General features: G+C 48.5%; 7 protein-coding genes across 7 annotated transcripts; 4 read left to right on the top strand and 3 right to left on the bottom strand.

The window, feature by feature from the left end:
* Positions 1 to 1,033: 1,033 nt before the first annotated feature.
* N7484_005004 (uncharacterized protein) lies at positions 1,034 to 1,554 on the top strand (the record flags this gene model as incomplete). Its single annotated transcript, XM_057115424.1, has 4 exons — positions 1,034 to 1,087; positions 1,232 to 1,272; positions 1,325 to 1,343; positions 1,417 to 1,554. The coding sequence occupies 4 exons, from the start codon at positions 1,034 to 1,036 to the stop codon at positions 1,552 to 1,554; spliced, it is 252 nt and encodes an 83-aa protein (XP_056975564.1).
* A 450-nt stretch (positions 1,555 to 2,004) lies between these two features.
* On the bottom strand, positions 2,005 to 3,837 carry N7484_005005 (MFS transporter; the record flags this gene model as incomplete). Its single annotated transcript, XM_057115425.1, has 1 exon — positions 2,005 to 3,837. The coding sequence occupies one exon, from the start codon at positions 3,835 to 3,837 to the stop codon at positions 2,005 to 2,007; it is 1,833 nt and encodes a 610-aa protein (XP_056975565.1).
* Positions 3,838 to 6,384: 2,547 nt separating this feature from the next.
* N7484_005006 (F-box protein) lies at positions 6,385 to 7,434 on the bottom strand (the record flags this gene model as incomplete). The annotated part of the gene is made up of 3 exons (XM_057115426.1): positions 6,385 to 6,485; positions 6,538 to 7,300; positions 7,351 to 7,434. 3 exons carry the CDS (start codon positions 7,432 to 7,434, stop codon positions 6,385 to 6,387), a joined length of 948 nt encoding a protein of 315 aa, XP_056975566.1.
* Positions 7,435 to 8,142: 708 nt separating this feature from the next.
* Positions 8,143 to 9,468, top strand: N7484_005007 (UDP-glucose:hexose-1-phosphate uridylyltransferase; the record flags this gene model as incomplete). The annotated part of the gene is made up of 4 exons (XM_057115427.1): positions 8,143 to 8,240; positions 8,314 to 8,498; positions 8,547 to 9,312; positions 9,366 to 9,468. The coding sequence occupies 4 exons, from the start codon at positions 8,143 to 8,145 to the stop codon at positions 9,466 to 9,468; spliced, it is 1,152 nt and encodes a 383-aa protein (XP_056975567.1).
* A 244-nt stretch (positions 9,469 to 9,712) lies between these two features.
* N7484_005008 (Erg28 family protein) lies at positions 9,713 to 10,180 on the bottom strand (the record flags this gene model as incomplete). Its single annotated transcript, XM_057115428.1, has 2 exons — positions 9,713 to 10,057; positions 10,106 to 10,180. The coding sequence occupies 2 exons, from the start codon at positions 10,178 to 10,180 to the stop codon at positions 9,713 to 9,715; spliced, it is 420 nt and encodes a 139-aa protein (XP_056975568.1).
* Positions 10,181 to 10,354: 174 nt separating this feature from the next.
* N7484_005009 (ketoreductase) lies at positions 10,355 to 11,455 on the top strand (the record flags this gene model as incomplete). The annotated part of the gene is made up of 2 exons (XM_057115429.1): positions 10,355 to 10,534; positions 10,592 to 11,455. The coding sequence occupies 2 exons, from the start codon at positions 10,355 to 10,357 to the stop codon at positions 11,453 to 11,455; spliced, it is 1,044 nt and encodes a 347-aa protein (XP_056975569.1).
* Positions 11,456 to 12,752: 1,297 nt separating this feature from the next.
* N7484_005010 (uncharacterized protein) lies at positions 12,753 to 14,025 on the top strand (the record flags this gene model as incomplete). The annotated part of the gene is made up of 4 exons (XM_057115430.1): positions 12,753 to 12,932; positions 13,008 to 13,127; positions 13,179 to 13,552; positions 13,608 to 14,025. 4 exons carry the CDS (start codon positions 12,753 to 12,755, stop codon positions 14,023 to 14,025), a joined length of 1,092 nt encoding a protein of 363 aa, XP_056975570.1.
* Between the last annotated feature and the right edge of the window lie 3,126 nt (positions 14,026 to 17,151).

Genomic DNA, 17,151 nt, shown 5'->3' on the forward strand with positions numbered 1-17,151 from the left:
TTTTTAGTAGCTTTACAAAGTTCATAGCCCCAGCGGGCCTCATCATGCACCTGGGCCATTCATGACCGCCCTGCCACAAAGGAACCCCAGGTCGACCCATTCTAACTCTAGATCAGGTATACCTTTATTGACGAGGTAAATTGGCCGATTGTTTTGGACAGTTGTCCAAAAATAGCTATATTCAGACCCCAGGTCACAATCTCAAAGACTCCAGTGTAGTGCGGTTCAAGCAAGCTCTATAATGCGCAGTGAAGATAACCATAACGGGTGGCTGAATCCTAACTGCCCGGGTGGGTCTCAGGCAACCCGTGAGGGGGAACCAACTATGCTGAGGCAGGATTTCAGCAAAGGAATGGCAGCTCTAATTCAACTGCTAAAAAGATCGGGCGATGCACGTTTGCCCTCATTGTCTGTCATGAAATAGATACGATTGTGTATTCATCAAAAGAAGACTTGTTACTGCTTGCCTCAATGGAGACTACCATAAGAGTAGCTTAATGAGAAGAGGTTATTGTTTTGGTGAGGTCTAAGAGCTGTATTCCTAAGGTTATCTTCAAAGCCTATGGTGGCTTCGTTGCTGGCTCCTGGGGGCCTTGCAAAGTGGATTTGTGTGATGTCTGGTAACCATAGAGGATCAAATTAGAAAGATAATTCAATCATAAGACATAGGATCGACAGCTGTGCCTGCCCTATTCATATACTTGTGTTGGCCAAATTCAGGCTGGACAATACACCATACTACCTACATGCGAGAATCCCACTCATGTGCTGGACCAACACTCAACGCTCTGCGGCATGAGGCCATGAATGGAGAAATTTAACAATAAGGCTCTCACCAGTGAGGTCACAAGGCGTTCCGTCGCTACAAGGAGCTGGAGACCTAGCGAGAAATTCCTCCAGATCTCGACTATAAAGAGGGGCTTTCGCTCCAGCAATCCGTCTTGATCATTCTCATCAATATCAGTACTCTGTTCAGCAAGTCTCCAAGACTCAAAAAATATCAACAAGCAAACAAACATTCAAATCTTTCAACATGCAGCTCTCCAACCTCACTCTTGCTCTTGTGGCCTTCGGCGCTACCCTTGGTGTTGCTGCCCCTTCCCCCAACAAGGACAGCACTGCTGCCGCGAAATAAACATGTCCTAACGGCTGGGTCACTTGCGGTGTATGTTTACTGTCTCAATAGTATCTCCATGCTATAAGTCCTCTAATAATAACAAATGAAATGTAGGAATGCAACGGTAACTCCTGCAAAATTGCGGGAACCAACAGGTAAGTGCCCGTCCTGATACATATAGCAATAGGTATTAACAAAAGTTGACAGGGAGTGCGAGGACGGCAAAGTAAGAGCACCTGTTTGAATAATCTTATCATCGTATAAGTGGGTAAAATGTTTTTTATATCAGAGGCTGATAGTTTTGCAGTGCACGGGTGAAGGTGGTGGCGATGGAGCCATCTGTGGACAGCACTGGGATGCCCGAACTCAATGCCCTGGCAAATAAAGTCTTTGAGACTTTACTGCGAGGTGACTCCGGTCCGCATCGAGGGAGGTGATGGTTGTCGACTGTGGGTGGATGAAGGGAAGAAGAGGGAATCTGAATAAACTTGGGTGGCTAGGATCTCATATGGCCCTTATGGCATTCATAGTTGCTGAAGACAGATTTCGGTTTCCTAGAGAGAATTTGATTGTAAAGTGATGTCAATCTTCTCTATGTAATGCCAATTGCCATGATGCAGCATATCTGTACTGAATATTGCAACTTTCTTGGATCACGTACTTCTTCACTGGGGTCTAATTAACGTGGATTATTGCACTTTTCTAGATTTCTTGAGACATCGTTCACTCATCCTCGTACCACAGTATCACGAAAAAGCAATTATTCTATTGTTGGGTATATGAAGAAACAATTATTTAAGCATTAAATGATCGCACGCAGCCTACTATTTTGCTGGTGCTGGTTCCTTGATCACCAGGGTGATATTCGAATATCACGAACTCATCCTTCAATTTTTGGTGTGACCATGGCCACTGATGGCCGACTGTCGGGTATTGACCAAGTCCAGGTCATAAGGGTTTTCCTCATACTGCGTCGCAGTCGCAACACGATGCAATGATCGTCCAGATTGGCGAGAAGCCCGCGAAGCGCGAGACATGCGTCGGCCAATGCTTATACGCGATGGGACAGTAGACACTGTCTCAGTATCGCTATCGTCGGCGATATCCGCCTCTTGGGCAGCCTCTGTCCCTTTCTCTTCTTCCTTCGTCTGCGGCGCTGCCTGGTTCTTCTCAGCAAGTCTGCGCATGAATGCATCCGCCTCAGCAGCAAAGGTGCAGCGCTGGCGAATCTGAGCTCCGTATTTATAGAAGACGAATGGGAATGGCACACAGGCCAGAGCCAGGAATGCAGGGATAGAAGACGCCCAGTGGATACCCAGATTTTCATACATGTATGTTGTGAAAAGTGGGAAGGCCATACCCAATAGGGAACGGAGCGCTGAGTTGGCGGCTAACACCGAGGCAGCGAAGATTGTGTATGAGTCGATGAGGTAGTTGAACACACTCAGGAAGACGAGGACCATGCCGAATCCGAAGGGGGCACCGGCTGCGATAGATACCATCCAGTGGATACTGGGAGAGTTGGTCCAGGCGAACCAGAAGAGTCCAATTGGGAGGGCAATGCTACCAACCATGCTAGGAGGGAGTCGGAGTTCTGGTGCGAGTCTGTCGGTTGTTTCGGCGCATTTCTTTGCGTAGCGCTTATTTTCTGGGAAGGTGTAGGCAAGGGCGCAGAGCATTCCGACTAGAATGCCCAGGAAAGCAAGACCGCCTATGCCTTCGCTCCAGCCGCGAACTTCCTGGAACACGATCGGGTAAGCGGCGAAAAGCATATAGAGCGTTCCGTAGATAATCGCCATATAGATCGAGCAGAGAAGCACGATAGGCTCACGGAATAAGAGGATCCATGGACGCGAGAGGGCAGTTTTGAGTGTCTTGCCCATTGGCAAAGGCCCACGCTCAATATCGAGCTTGCTGCGGTATACCTGTCCGGTCATCTCAGAGAGCTTGGCAGCTCGGCGACGGAGAAGAACCGGGGCGTAGGTCTCTGGAAGCAGGAAGATAACGCATAGCCAAAGCACTCCCGAGAAAGCAGCGAGGAATCCCTCGACCCAGCGCCAGCCTGCTCCAGTAGCAAGGAAGCCTCCAATGATCGGGCCAATAGTGGGACCCAAGAAAGGCGCCGCAGCGAAGAAGCTAATCGCAATACCACGCTGCGCAGCCGGGAACATGTCCGCAATGGTACCGCCTCCATTTCCAAATGGCGAAGACCCGAAGCAGCCAGCCAAGAAACGGAGGATGATGAGAGTCTCGATGTTTTTGGATCCTGCGGCACCTGCGTTGAAAGCCGTCAGGAATGCAAAACTGATAGTGAAGATATGGCGACGACCGAACATCTCACTGAGCGGTGCCCAGATCAGAGGACCGATGGCAAATCCCAAGACAAAGAGCGATACTCCAAGGATGACAATTTCTTCTTCCACACCGAAAGCCTCGATGATCTGGCTCATTCCACCTGAGTATGCAGATGATACCAAGGCGACTGCGAGGGTAACGAATGAGACAAGAATTGTGATTGCCCATTTCTTGACGGGGCGGAAGTTCATCGGGTTGCGAGGATCATTCGGGATCCAGACGACGGCGTAAGGATCATCTTCAGTGCCAGAACCCGCGTAGGAGTATCGGGCTACTTCTTCGGTGATCACCTTCTGATCGAATATTAAGCGCCAGAAGGGAATCTTGGAGGGTAGCGACACCTCGCCCCCATTGAGAGCTGTCATTGTCAGGAGAAGCTTGTCTGGCGCAGTTCTTCGCTGATTGCTGATCGCCGTTCCACCAGGTATGAATCTTGTCGATCAGCCTAGCTTAAGCGATCAAAATGGATGCAGATCAGGTCAGATGAAGCCTTTAACATGAAAATAAAAATTGTGATAATTGCCACCATCAGCATAATGACTTTTAATCAAAGACCCACATATAACCGGGAGCCTCGGTATTTTCCTAGATTGGTAAACGCTTTTCCGTGAATCTCGTTTCTCATTGGCTCAGGAGTTATGCCCCCGGCACTGGGTGCCGAATGCCCTAATCTGTATATGATTAAGCATGTATTCAAAATACGTTCTAAGCGTGAATCGCATGGCTTAAAGACTGGCTTTACCTGTTTCTCGCTCAATTTGCGAAACCTTGTCCGCTGTCCGCATCATGCCTTCTTCGGCGATTTTCTCCCATCGTGAGTAGGCCTTCAGACCAGCCTATTCTAGTTGCCAGCCCACAAGGCACAAGCAATGTCTGGTATCCAAAAAAATGATATAATATAATGACTTAGTAGTTCCGGAGGATTAAGCGGACCATATTAACGCCTGATTGAAAACACCATTAGGCCACTTCGTTGAATCTATTTCACTAGTAATCTTTTGTATGGCAGACTGGGGATAGGACTAAAGACATATTGAGGGGGTCTTAAGATCACACTTATATACCGTGACTTGGTCGGCCGCGTTTGCGGTTTCGTCTATTGTTAATTCGGAGCTTTTCGCAGATTCACGCAGGCTACTACCAAGGTGGAGTCTTCTATCGTATCATCTCTATCTCGGTTGTTAGAACGTGAAGGAGAACGTGAAGGGGAATGTGAAGGAATAATGGTTTTTGTTCTCTTCCAATACTCACCTCACCTCCACTTTCAGCTCTCTCCTAAGGGGTATCAACACTCCAATACAACTGTTCCAATTTCTTCAAGTCGCACCAAATTTACGGTACGTCAGAGAGCTTCAGGACAATATGAGCTGAATCACCACTGACAACAGTGTCCTACCTCTTCTTCGCGAGCCAACACTTCGACCACCAGGCTACACTAAAAAAAGAAATCTGCCGTGGACTAGAATCAAATTTGATGGCTTTATTTCCCAGAAAAAGTGCAGTGCTGAGGCACTCCTAGCCCAGTCAACCGGGCTACTGTTGGAAAATACCATAGATGCACACATTGCCAGCGTGGCGTCGGATCATTTGATGGATGTTTCCGCGTGCCTGGCCAGCCATATTGCGCAAATTGCCACTTATGTGGATATAAAAGCCGCTGCAGCCTACAGCAAGAGAGCTGATCAAGTCTGACTTACTGATCAGCCTGCGAGGCATGAAGCCCGCACGGGAGCTCGTCCTACGCTTTGGTCGCAAGGTCGTTACCACTGGTTTGATATTGATGCAGGAGATCCACCAATTGATTGCAGGAATTGGTGGGCCTATACTATCAATTCTTTGTTTGGGGTTATCAACAGCGCTGTATCGAAGGGCATATGTGACGCACCTATTGTGAATTGCGATACAGGCGGAGTTGGCGGCTTCTTTCATCTATTTGACGGAACCAATTGTTTAAGCGCCCACCTGGATGATTTGGTCGCTGAAGGATGGCAAATGGTTTAGATTATATCTGTACCTAGCTTTTGTATTCCATTGCATCTCATAATTAATTATTTCGCTGCATTGTGCTTCAGGCTCTTATTGGTCTGGTAAGGTGATATTCGATTATTTCCAAAAGCTGATTGATCGATGAGAACTGAGACTCTTCCTCAAGTGAATCCGTTTCCGCCCCGCCCCTCTTATTTACGAAACTCTGTGGATGATACGTGCGCATTTTAATTTATGTGTTTCAGATTGCTGTAATCAATGTCCCTACTATATTCAGGATTGAAGCTACTGTAGATGGCTTCGAGGGAGACCAGAAGTATATCGAGACTTTTCATTGGTCATTATGTATCCACTACGAGTGGAGTGCGCAAAGTTTTCAGTGGAGCCTTGGCTGTCTCGAAGCGTTGGAAGGCCATGTTTTCGGCCCGGGCGCCACAGAGATTTTATGCACGGCTTCCCGAGATTTGTTGTTCGTGGTGACAGGAGTCGTGGAATGACCACATAAGGGGCAATTATGTAGGAGAAACCCAGGAATGAAGGACAATGCCAATTGATGCATCCGATTATTCTGGAATTTCTCCACTTGCGCACCTGCATTGACAGGTGCAGTTGAAGCGGAGACGTGGAGTTTGACGGCTAAACCCGATCGTCACGATGGTCGCCTACTGGTGTAGGCATGTTTTGTTCTACTGAGCATGTTGAGATTGACCTGAGACTATACCTCCAATTTTTCATGGCAATTTATTCTGAGTTCCACTATTTTACTGCAAGAAACTCGGTGATGCGTAACTATAATATGCAAACCTACTACCCATAAACACGCCAATCGCCCGCTATGCTTCATTATTTATTCGTCGAAGAGATGTTCCATCCATCTGGTTTCTTCACGAGCTCTTTCCAACCCGTCTAGAGATACTAACCGGCACTCATCGCGCAGTAAGGATTGTTATTGGTGGGTGTCCGTCTTTAGCATGCTTCTCAGCTACCTCATCTTCTTGTAGGAGCCTGAGGGTCCGGATCCACAATGCTGGTGTAGTCAGCTTCCAGTCCCTGTGAGGAAGAGAAACGTCAAGACTTACCCGACAGGCTCACATAGTATTTGACTGTTCCAGTGCAGTCCTCATATCCGTAATTCTCCTGATCTTGTGTGACCATCACCTGAAGGCCAATTGTCTTCTGGCTGTCGACCCAGAATAGCTCAGGGTTATCCTGAGCCTCCGGATCACCGATATGTCGGCCTTTGTCATTCGATTGGCTTAAAAACTCTTTGGGGATTCTGATCATTTTGTTCTCGATCTTAAACGCCTTGTAGGGGCCAGTCCGCTCGGCCAAATACATCCTGAGTCGAAACTGAACAAAGTCTTCGTAGCTTTCCAGTGTAACCTCTTCTCCGAGGTCTCTATCATCTTCACAGTAGTTTCTCAAGTTAGTCGTGTAACCGTCCATGCCATCCTCATCAGACCACCATAATGTACCTGGTCGGAACCAGGGATCTCCCCGGGGACCAGCCGGGTGGAAAATTGAGTACCAGGCATTTTCCTGGGCCTGTGTCGGCTCTTGAACAGATGCTGATTGCCTGACACAGGGCATCAGTGAATCACACGGATTCTTTTCATCCACGAGAGCCACAGTCCCCTGGTGGGCCCATGTAATGACCCCCTTCTTCTCTCTCATTGGTGTGTACCAGCCCACGCGCAGGTAAACACTATCGTATTCGCGTTTGAGAAAATGGTGTAGGCGGTACTCAAGTATTGTCGTGACAATTGCTCGGAAACTTTGTGAGACAGAGGTAATAGCATTGAGGTGCTTCGTTGAGAGATACTCCAAAATATTCCAGATGATCTGAAGTTCCATTAATATTAGCCCGTAGGCATATACCTCATCACTCTTACCTCGGGTGGGAGATCGTTCATCGTGCGCGGAGGGCGCTCTCTAGAAAGCGACAAGGGTGAAAGCGGTTCTTTTGAGGAAGTCATTATGATCGGTAGTCTTAGAACTAGTTTTACAAGAAGTCAACAGAGTATAAGAGCTCAAGATTGCATGAACGGTCTCTTAAATCCTGTCTTCAACGTGTGAACTGAATCGGGATGTCGTTATCGATAAGGAAATATCAGGAGACAAATCAGGAGATGATGACGTCAGCTCTATCCCCGATTTGACCACGCACAGGAGAGGAACAAGATAGACGTACAGATGTCAAAATATGGGCGCATTGAAGACTGTGGATGACTACAATTAGCCCAGGATCCACAATGCATCTGTATAAAATTGGATTCAGTGACGCTAAAACCCCAGTCTTGCCGAGTGCGGGATCCCGAATTCCTATCCCGTTCACCGAGACTTGATATCCACGCTAAATCGGGTTCTTCCTACATACAATCCCCATACTCTGGTGTAACCTCCTGCCAATGGCCTCGGGTAGATCCGAATCTATCTGGATAATGGTCGCATAATTTGCAGGATTCGACCAATATCAATATCATGTAGAAACTCCAAATATTGATATCCGTAGAGAGTGCGGTAACATTTTTTATTTATCCGGAGAGACTCCACGTCCCCACGTCCAACCCCGCCGGAGGCCACAGACCCTTGCCGAGTCGCTTCCTTATGTATTCCCCCTCTCTCTTGCCAATCTCTTTCTTCCAAGGTACTCTCTCTGTAACCAGTTCTTTTTTCTTCGCAAAATGGAGAACGTTCTTGATGATATCTCCCACCGGAGATTCAATCCCCTTCGCGGATCCCATGTTTTGGTCTCTCCCCACCGAACCAAGCGGCCCTGGCAGTGTGTTTCCATTCCTAGCCATTGTGTAACGCTGCAAACTTGCTGACGATATTTTTTTTCCTTTGATCGACAGAGGCGCGCAGGAGAGTGCTTCCAAGACTACTCTGCCTTCCTATGACCCCAAGTGCTATCTGTGCCCTGGAAACCAGCGCGCACAGGGTGACGTCAACCCCAAGTACGACAGCACTTTCGTATTTGTGAACGACTACAGCGCCGTCAAGGAAGAACAGGCCGCCTATGATGGCAACAACGGAAATGGTAGGTTTCAAATATCTTTTTTCGTAACTTCGCGCTGACCCCCCGCAGATCTCGAATCGCGGTTCCTCAAGGCGGAGCCCGTGACGGGAAAGTGTTACGTGCTCACATTCTCACCCTCCCATAACCTCACCCTGGCCGACCTGGCTCCCATCGAGATCGTCCCAGTCATCAATGCCTGGACCGAGATCTACGCCGCCCACCTCTCGCCCACCTCGCCACTAGCGCAGAATGCCCCTCCCACCCACATCGCGCCCACCGCGCCGCATGCAAACGTCACCAAGCCCAAGGAGCAGTACCGCTACATGCAGATCTTTGAAAATAAGGGCGCTGCCATGGGTTGCTCGAACCCTCATCCTCACGGCCAGGTCTGGACTACTAGCAACCTGCCCGAAGAACCCGCTGCCGAGCTGGAGCAACTGCGCCGGTACCGCCACGAGCACGGCGGTGCCCACATGCTGGAGGACTATGCCGCGCTGGAGAGCCTGAAGCAGGAGCGCGTAGTCTTCGAGAATGAGATGTTTGTTGTGGTTGTTCCGTGGTGGGCGACCTGGCCCTTCGAGACCATGATCATCAGTCGAACACACAAGCGTGCGCTGGTCGATCTGAGCGAATCCGATACCACACTTCTGGCTGAAGCTATTGCCGAGATCACGCGTCGCTATGACAACCTCTTCGAAACCCATTTCCCGTACAGCATGGGTATTCACCAGGCGCCGCTTGATGGTACTGCTGAGGAAATTGAGGCTTCTTATCTGCACTTCCACTTTTACCCGCCGCTTCTGCGCAGCGCTACTGTGCGCAAGTTCCTCGTCGGGTACGTTTCTTTCTTGTCTCTTCATTCCATTCACACGACTGACTTTGATATAGCTTTGAGCTTATGGCTGAGCCCCAGCGTGATATCACACCGGAGCAGGCTGCTGCTCGGTTACGCGATTGCGGTGGTGAATTATACCGCAAAAACTTGGAGTAAAGTGATCTCAGTAGAATTGTGAATATCAGGTAGTCGGAGTAGTAGTATTTTGCATGTTTTTGCATTGAACCCATTATGTTGTTGGGAGCCCGAGAATCTATAGAATTATAACATCATACTTTGACAACGGGTATCGTTCGGCGATCTATGTCGCTATAAGAAGTGTCTCGTGTCGATTTTATCAACACATATGCCATTGGTGCCTGTCTGACGGCAGACTAGTGCACAGTTCCCCCCTATTCATTTAAGCCAGGTACGCATCACGCTGGGTCAACATCCAAGCTATCGAGGATGAAGCCACGATCAAGGGGCTAAGGAAGCGACCCTTCAGCGAGGCGTTACCAAAGACCAGCTCTCCGACAAAGTGAGTCAGAGCAATAGCATAAGTCCAGATCGCAAGATCGTACGCGATGGGGTTGTCGATGTTGTAGGCAGCGGTCATGCGAATGACGGCGGAGAGGAAGGTCCAGGTACCGAAGAGACGGCCGGACAGAGGTTCACAGGCAATGGCACCATTGGTGTAAAGTTTCGATGTGTAATTGGCTGAGGTGTAGGCCTGCAAACTATTGAGGGCGGAGACGGCGGACACCTGGATTGTGGTTAGCAGAAGTAAAGGGGAAGGAACCTGGGAACTTACGAAGACGAGCCATTTGGGCAGGATACCCTCGAAGGGGGGCAAGTAAGCAAGCACTGGCGCCAATAGTTCAGACATAATTGGAATATTTGGTGGGATTGAAGAAGGAATTCTGCTTGTGAATTGCCAGCAAACCGAGGATGTTTAGGTTCGGGTCTTGGCGTTGATCTTCCCCAACAAGCTGCACCTAATCTTTTTTTTAATCTGCTTATCCTCCAATTTCCCCCTCAACAAACTTCATTTTCATACACCATGGATCTGAACCTGTCAAAGCACATCGAGTGCCTCTCGCAATGGCCTGCTCATCTGCCCGCCGGTCTACCGACCGTCGGTGCCTTGTTGCTTCTTGCAACTGGTGGGCTGGCCATTGCCTGCAAGGTCTGGACTTTCGTGCGAGTGCTTCTGAGCCTCTTCGTGCTTCCGGGTAAACCGGTACGTCTTCAATCCCATCCGCTACGATCTTGGGTAAAAGCTAATAAGATACGATAGCTCCGCTCCTTCGGGCCCCCTGGTAGCTGGGCTGTTGTCACCGGTGCCTCCGATGGCCTGGGCAAAGAGTTCGCGCTGCAACTGGCGCGTGCCAAGTTCAACATTGTGCTTGTATCCCGGACCGAGTCCAAGTTGATCGCCCTGGGTGAGGAAATCACCAAGCAGTTCCCCGCCGTGCAGACCAAGACCCTGGCCATGGACTTCTCCCAGAACGCCGATGAGGACTACGCCGCGCTGGGCAAGCTCGTTTCCGATCTGGATGTGTCTATCCTCGTGAACAACGTTGGTCAGAGCCACTCTATCCCCGTTCCCTTCGCCCAGACCCCGGCCTCTGAGATGAACGATATTATCACCATCAACTGCACCGGTACCCTGCGTGTCACCCAGCTCGTCGTCCCCGGCATGATCCAGCGTCACCGCGGTCTCGTCCTCACCATGGGCTCATTCGGTGGTCTCCTTCCTACTCCCCTGCTCGCCACTTACTCCGGTAGCAAGGCTTTCCTCCAGCAGTGGTCCACCGCCCTGGGTGCCGAGCTCGCTCCCCACGGCATCGACGTCGAGCTTGTCCAGGCTTACCTGATTACCTCCGCCATGTCCAAGGTCCGTCGTGCGTCGGCCTCTATCCCTACTCCCCGCGCTTTTGTTCGCTCCGTCCTCTCGAAGATCGGCCGCCACGGTGGCTCGTCCGCCTACGCCTACAGCTCCTCGCCATACTGGAGCCACGGTCTCATGGCTTGGTTCCTAACTTCTGTTGCGGGCCCCATGAACAAGTTCGTGCTTGGACAGAACAAGACGATGCACGAGAGCATTCGTAAGCGTGCTTTGCGTAAGGCCGAGCGTGATGCTCAGAAGAAGAGCACCTGATTGGATGTGGGCCGTCAACACTCAAGTCAATTAGCATTGATTATGACATGAAATGTGTATTTTGGGGGAGCGGAGATGAGGTGAAAATCCTACGATATAGCTTATAAACTAAAGGACTAGGTTCCTAGTCTAATTTAATTACGTATCATTTAACGAGCTAGCCGACGGACGTCACGGGCCAAAACCTATCCAATCCATTGTCTCATTAACATGACGTCGGAAATGAGTGCGTGAGGTCATTCTTGACATCGAGTTCTAGCTATCGCGTGATCCTCGACCGGCATATTATCCTAATGCAGAAATTAAGCTCCAAACAATCTAGGTTTCGGCTCCAATCTCTTGCACCATGTGAGACCGTGGTACCTCGTATCATCTGAATCCCAAACATCAAACTCGAATTTGCGACTTTCAGGCGACCCAAGCGCAACAGGCTAGACCTTGAGCTCGGGAATTGTTTGCAACCTCTCGGTTCCATGTGGGTTAAGTGGATCGTCGCCTGTGATGCCCGTTAAATCCACTATTCGCGCCTACGTAACACCTACCCTGTACTCCGTCGTCTTTGTATGTAGTCATTTTAAGGCCATTCCTGCCAGCTGACATTCAAGCCTTGTGATTTGGGCAGGCATGCATGTTTCATCTTTTGATGCTCAAGCACCATAAGCCGGCTCCACAACCCTGTACCTAAACCCATTAGCCTTCAGCCCCAGATTCAAAGACAGATTTAGAACAGCGAAAACCAAGTCACAGGCTAGGGTTGAATCTGGATCAGCCTCGAACCGAGTCACACATGAGACAAGCGATGTGACTGGACAATAATGATACAATGCCAATCTCCACTAATATCGGTGTGAGATCATGAAACGTCCCTGTTAGAGATAGAGTGTTCTCGGCAAAAGTGGAGTACACGCCAACGGCCGGTTCCCGCTCTATGTAACACGACACACTTAAACCTGTGGGCTTTTTCTTTCTTGGCTCTGGAAATATACTTCTCATCCAATGACTGTCTTTGAATATGGCTTGTCAACCGTAAATTAATCTCGCTTTGTGCCCTAGCTGCTGATCATGGCCATTCTCTACACTATCTCCCCGGCCATTCGCCATTGCCTTGATGCAGGGTTCGCCCGGTATCGTGCTACTCGAAACTTGCCCTTGGCCCACTTAGTCTACGTACTTTAATGCGCGGGGCCACGCTCTCATATTGGCCCCTCCTGGTCTTGCTCGGGTCATTCATCTTGTCGGCTATATGATTATGCCTGCGCCCTACGCTAATTAGTGAGCTTCGGATTCTAGTTTCCTGATGTCGCCTTCGTCGGGTACTCTTCATACTCTTGGCCATAACTGGCTGGGTAAGGCGGATATCGCTATTCAGACGATTTTCTTGTGTGGGGGGATCGTCGTTGTTGCTTTGAGATTATGGTCGAGGCGGCTATTGGGTGTTTCGTGGCAATGGAATGACTGGTTGATTCTGGTTTCCTTGGTAAGGATTTGTTTTGTGCTACACTTTGAAGTTGAGCCATTTCACTGGGGTAATATGTGCTGATGTTCGTTTTAGATTGTTATGGTGGGCCGCTATATAGTTGAGCTTTTGCTGGTTTTGATGTGCGGCTTGGGCTTGCATGCCACTGAGGTGACTCGGCTTGGAGGGGCTGAAATATTTGTTCGCTTTGACAAGGTAAGAATAGTCATTACATGGGCTTTCCAGTGGATTAAGCTGACTTTTCAGCTCACATATGCTGGTGATCTTCTATGGATTATAGTTGTGGCCCTGATTCAGTTGTCAATTCTACATTATTACCTACGCCAGTTTCAACATCGAGTCGTTGTGTGGATGACATATACAACTATGGCTCTCTGCTCAGCCCTCTGGATCGGAAGTTTGTTTGCAACTGCATTTTTCTGCACACCAGCTGAGAAATTCTGGATGACAGATCTGAGCGGTCATTGCGGTAATCGCAAAATGCTACACTTGGGTTCCACTGTGAGCGAAGCCATTCTCGAGGCATTGATCCTCATTCTACCCATTCCAATCCTATCACACATGCAACTATCGAAAGCCCGGAGGCTATCAATGGGAGCCGTGTACCTCCTTGGAATTATGTGAGAAGCCCAATCCTTAATTATGAAAGGCACGCGAGTCTAACATAATCGATAGTATCATTACAGCAACGGTAATTCGCATAAAAGCCGAATTCGACCTCAATCCAGATGACGAAACCTTCGGCTCGGCACGAAAATCCCTTCTCTCATGCGTCGTTCCTCTATTAGGCATCATCGTTGCCTGTCTTCCAATCCTACCACCATCCATTCAACGAATGTTCGGAACAACAATATTCTCTCCATCAGACGGTGAGACCTACGGATATAGGTCATCGGGCTACTATAAAACGACCGTCATATCAGGCACACAAATGGAAGGGCCGGAGATACCCCTTGTTACTGTCACGCAGCCTCCGATGGCCAAGAAGTTGTCGGAATGGTGTCATGGTCAGATTAAGATTACTTCTGATTGGGAGATTCATTCCGCAAGGAACTCGGCTAGGATTGATAAGGATTCTATACGACGGGCTTGAGATGGGCGCTTGTGTCCTTTGAATGATTTATGACTGGATAAAATTAAGCTGGGCTGGGCCTAGTTATTTCCCAATGATTATGTTCGTATGTGGTATATACCCAAACAACTAAGTATGTAAGTTGGATGTTTTGCGAAGTCGATCGGTCTTAGAGCCTCATATTCCAAACACTGCGCCCTTATGACAATTGGTGCAGTATATAGACAAATAGCAGTAAAATGAGATAGATAAAAAAGGTTGGGAAGCAAAAAAGAAGCGACCGACGCAGGATTCGAACCTGCAATCCCCTGTACCGGAAACAGATGCCTTACCATTAGGCCAGCCGGCCGACTGATGGGTTACCTAATATTATTATGCAATAGATTTCTCTTCGGTCATTCCGCAACAATTAACAAAGTTAAGTCTGACGAGACCCTGATCTAGAAGCATATCCCCACTCCAGCGTGTTAGACGACTAGACATCAGGTCGGTATCTTAAAAAAGGCTTCGTTATAAATATATAGAAAAAGAAATAAAAAAAAATAATAAGAATAAAGGAAACAATAGGTGAAGTCAGACCAAGGTGGTAATTCTGTAACTGAAATTATAAAGAGGAAAAACAAAAAAAGAAATCCGCCCGACGTGAGGCTCGAACTCACAACCTTGAGATAACCCTTTACTGGATTAGTATCCTAATAAAAGTCTCACGCGCTAACCAATTGTGCCAGCCGGGCTTCTATGCGGAAAACTCTGCATCTTTGGAATATAACCGACCGGCGCTTCTACATAATTGACTCCTACTGTGTTTCTTCTTCCCCCTCCTGTCCACCACCTTTATCATTTAATTAACCCAGAAATTGGGAGAAAATAATCAAAGTCTAAATTACACAACGAAATCATATCAAACTCTGAACCTAAGCTGATGGATACGCCCAATAACGATTTCAAAGAACTTTAATAGGTTACCCGTGCTTTTGGCTACAGGGATCTTATATCTTCACGGAAAACATTTCCTTATTAGATGCGATCTTTTCTTTATGTGTGCAGTAGCTAATCACAAAAGTTATATTTCAGAACTATAGTAACATCTCACAAAGTCATTTAGCACAATCTCACCAATGGGACTAACTGAATTCTGCTCAAATTCACAATTCGATAATACTTTGAATCTCATTATTTTCAACGCACTAAATGAAAACCGAAGAAAAAAAACAAAGCCAAAATAGTTTTCTTACTGCGCAAGATGAGACGCCTTAGCTTAGGCTTGCTCATGTGGAGCCAACCTTCTCACGCCCTTGTTTCAAAGCAGACTTTGATGAGATAGTCTGCGGGTGGTCAGGGCCCAGCTTTTGGTCGCGAAGTCGAACGCATTCTTCCATCAATGGCAAAGCAGCGGCGTCTTGGCCTGATGACTGGAGACTTTGAGCCAAATTGGCCATACTTGTCAGCGTGTCGGGATGATACTCTCCAAGCGTCTCCTTGCTCATCTCCATCACTTGTGTCTGGAGCTGTTCGGCCTTCTCCCATAGGCCCTGATTCCAATACGTCAACGCTAGACTGGCCATACTCGTCAGCGTGTTGGAATGGGTCTTGCCAAGATTTGTCGTACGGCTCTTTATCACTTGCATAAAGAGTTGTTCTGCCTTTTCCCAGCAGCCCTGCTTCCTATACGTTGAGGCTAGGTCGGACATATCCGTTAGAGTATCAGGATGATCTGCTCCAAGCTTCATTTCTCGAGACTTGAGCACCTGCTTGAAGGCCTGTTCGGCCTTCTCCAATTGGTCCTAGCTCCATTATATCATCGCCAGGTTGTTTATGCTCCAGAGAGTGTCAGGGTGGTCCTTCCCAAGGGCATTCTTGCTTATATCTATCACCCGCGCCTGAAGCTGCTCGGCATGCTCTCATTTGCCTTGGGTCTGATACGTTGACAACAGGCTCCCCATACTTGATAGCGTGTCGGGATGATCTTGGCCAAGCTTTTTTTCTTGTATCTCCATCACCTCCGCCTGAAGCTCCTCGGCCTTCGTCCATAATCCCCTTTTCTGATACGTCGACGCTAGATTGTTCATGCTCCATAACGTGTCGGAATGATCCATGCCAGGCTTCATCTTGCTTGTCTCCATCGCTGGTATCTGGAGTTTTTCGGCCTTCTCCCATATACCCTGACTCCAATATACCATCGCTAGCTTGGACATACTTGAAAGCGTGTCAGGATGTCCGTCGCCGAGCGTTTCATTTCGAACCTCGAAGACCTTGAATAGTAGTTGCTCTGCTTCCTCCCAGCGGCCTAAGCTCACATATCTCGTGGAGAGATTGTTCATGCTTACCAGAGTGTCAGGGTGGTGTAAGCCGAGCTTCTTCTTTCGAGCCTCTAATACCTGTACTTGAAGATTCTCGGCCTTCTCGTAGTGTCCCTGGCTCTTGTACGTCGACGCAAGGCTGTTTATGCTTATCAGCGTGGTAGAATGGTCGATGCCAAGCTTTGTTTTGCTTATCTCCATAACCTGCCTCTGGAAGTCTTCACATTCACCCCATGGTCCCTGGTTGTGGTATGTTGACGCAAGGTTGTTCATGCTTATCACCGTAGTAGGATGGTCGTTCCCAAGCTTTGCCTTGTTCATCTCCAACACCTGCTCCTGGAGCTCCTGGGCCTTCTTCCATTCGCCCTGACTCCAATATGTTAATGCTAGATTATTCATGCTCGCCAGCGTGTCGGGATGATCCTCGCCAAACTTTCTCTTACTCATATTTACCACCTGCAGCTCGAGGTCCTTAGCCTCTGCCCACCGGCCGGTACACGCTCGCCAACATCGTAGGGTTATGAAGAGTGCGTTGGTCCTCTAGACCAAACAACGACTCTCTCTGCTCCTTCGATTTGGATTCCATATTGCTTGATTCTGCAAAGCCACCACTTTTTTGTGCATACCACTTTTTTGTGCATACCATGCCCCATTGTATAGCAGCGTCGCCCATTGTTCTCTAGAGTCTGGCGATTTTGGTCGATGCGATAACGCTGATTTCACATGTGGAAAATTTAACCGGCACTGCGCCCAGTTTTCATAATTTCCGGTCGGGAAATTCTGGCATAGGATCTTGACAAATTGTTGTGTCAACGAGGATTTGGTGGAGTTTCCGGTCGCTCTGTGG

The sequence above is a fragment of the Penicillium longicatenatum genome (genome assembly GCF_028827895.1).
Source record: "Penicillium longicatenatum strain IBT 33135 chromosome Unknown contig_2_segment0_segment0, whole genome shotgun sequence".
Taxonomy (NCBI): Eukaryota; Fungi; Ascomycota; class Eurotiomycetes; order Eurotiales; family Aspergillaceae; genus Penicillium; species Penicillium longicatenatum.